At 49.6% G+C, this 1,360-nt stretch overlaps 1 protein-coding gene across 4 annotated transcripts in view; it reads right to left on the bottom strand.

The window, feature by feature from the left end:
- NFIB (nuclear factor I/B) overlaps positions 1 to 1,154 on the bottom strand; it is a 173,509-nt gene extending 172,355 nt beyond the window's left edge. For all 4 annotated transcript variants that reach the window (XM_010562084.1, XM_010562085.1, XM_010562086.1 and 1 more), the window contains exon 1: positions 830 to 1,154. In XM_010562084.1, coding sequence (XP_010560386.1) covers positions 830 to 859 — 30 coding nt within the window. In that variant the 5' untranslated portion in view covers positions 860 to 1,154. The remainder of the gene's footprint in view (positions 1 to 829) is intronic.
- Positions 1,155 to 1,360: the final 206 nt, after the last annotated feature.

Here is a 1,360-nt window from a genome sequence, read left to right as displayed (position 1 = left end):
CCCGCGCCGCGCCGGCCGCCCCTTCGCCCCGCTCCCTCCCGCCGTCCCGGTGACAGCCGCCGTCGGGGCTTGGAAAGCGGCTGCCAGCGGGGTTGTGAAACCCGGCTAGCTGCTCCCCCCCCCGCTCGGCAGGATGCGCGCCGGTCCGGGAGCGGGGCGGTTTGGCGGGGGGCGGGGGGGGGACGCCGGGCCCCGGCGCGACCGGAGAAGAAGCCGCCGCACGGCTCGGTCAGCCCCGCTCGCATCGCCCTCGCTGCTGGCAGGCTACGTGTTATTCATTAAGCATAAGACGGGAGCACCTCGCACCGGCGAGCGCTCTTTTTCTTTTTTTTTCCGTCTTCTTTTTTTTTTTTTTTTTTTTTTTTCCGTCTTCTTTTTTTTTTTTTTTTTTGTCAGAACCAGCACTTTTCCTTTCAAACCCTTTCATTAGACCCTGCGTAAAGCGGCGAGCTGAAACGGGAGCAAACCGTTCGATTCCAATCAAACCAACACTTCTCAAACCTGCTTTTTAGCGTAATTATGCTCGTTTCCATTTTGTTAACCTTTGACTTCTCATGCACCAACAATTAACAGTATTTGTCTACGGGTGACACTTTGAATGGATCTCCCCAAAACAATGGCCTGGTGCAGTTTATTCTCTACTATTCCCTCCTGCGAGAGGAGTTTGGATGTGACAAGCGGTTACAACTGCGCTTTAACCCGTTACAACTACTAGCAATGACTCATTAACAACTCACATACATACAAAAATAATAATTAAAAAAAAACAAAACACGCACGCAAACAAACAAATAATTTGACAAATAAATTAAATAAAACGCGTCTATACCTGAGTGAGACAGATTGGAGAATACATCATGACTTCGCTTTGAGAACACGCTGCCCGGAGAGTCTCTAAGAAAAGCCTCAAAAAGAAATAATTTCATCTATTGATTTTACAGTCATCTGAGACTCAAGGAAGATGAAATCAATCAGGACGGGGCTCTGCCCTGGATCACCACAACTTCACAACAAACCCCAGTCCTCCTTAAATAGCCAAAGATTCAAGTTCACTCCGTGTGCTAGATTTCCCGGGGTGAAATCCAATCTACACTTTTAACCCTCTTCTAGTCGGCGGCGCAGGAGTCTTGCTTTTGCTGCTGCTGCTGCTGCTGGTTGTTTTGCAGATGAGGGGGGAAGGACTCAAGGGGGGGGTGGTGAGGTGGGCGGGAGGATTTTTTTTTTTTTTTTGGCCTTTTTTTTTTTTTTTTTTTCCAAGAAGTTGCTGTTGGTGGGTTATTACGGCACTGTCACCACGCTCTCGAAAGTTCAAAGTCACGGCCCGAAGCGGGGAGCAGGAAAATCCCGGAGAGCGATGGCA

Source organism: Haliaeetus leucocephalus, unplaced genomic scaffold (assembly GCF_000737465.1).
Source record: "Haliaeetus leucocephalus isolate CR32 unplaced genomic scaffold, Haliaeetus_leucocephalus-4.0 Scaffold154, whole genome shotgun sequence".
Lineage (NCBI taxonomy): Eukaryota > Metazoa > Chordata > Aves > Accipitriformes > Accipitridae > Haliaeetus > Haliaeetus leucocephalus.
The sequence above is the reverse complement of the archived record's forward strand: the minus strand, read 5'-3'. Positions and strand labels throughout refer to the sequence as shown.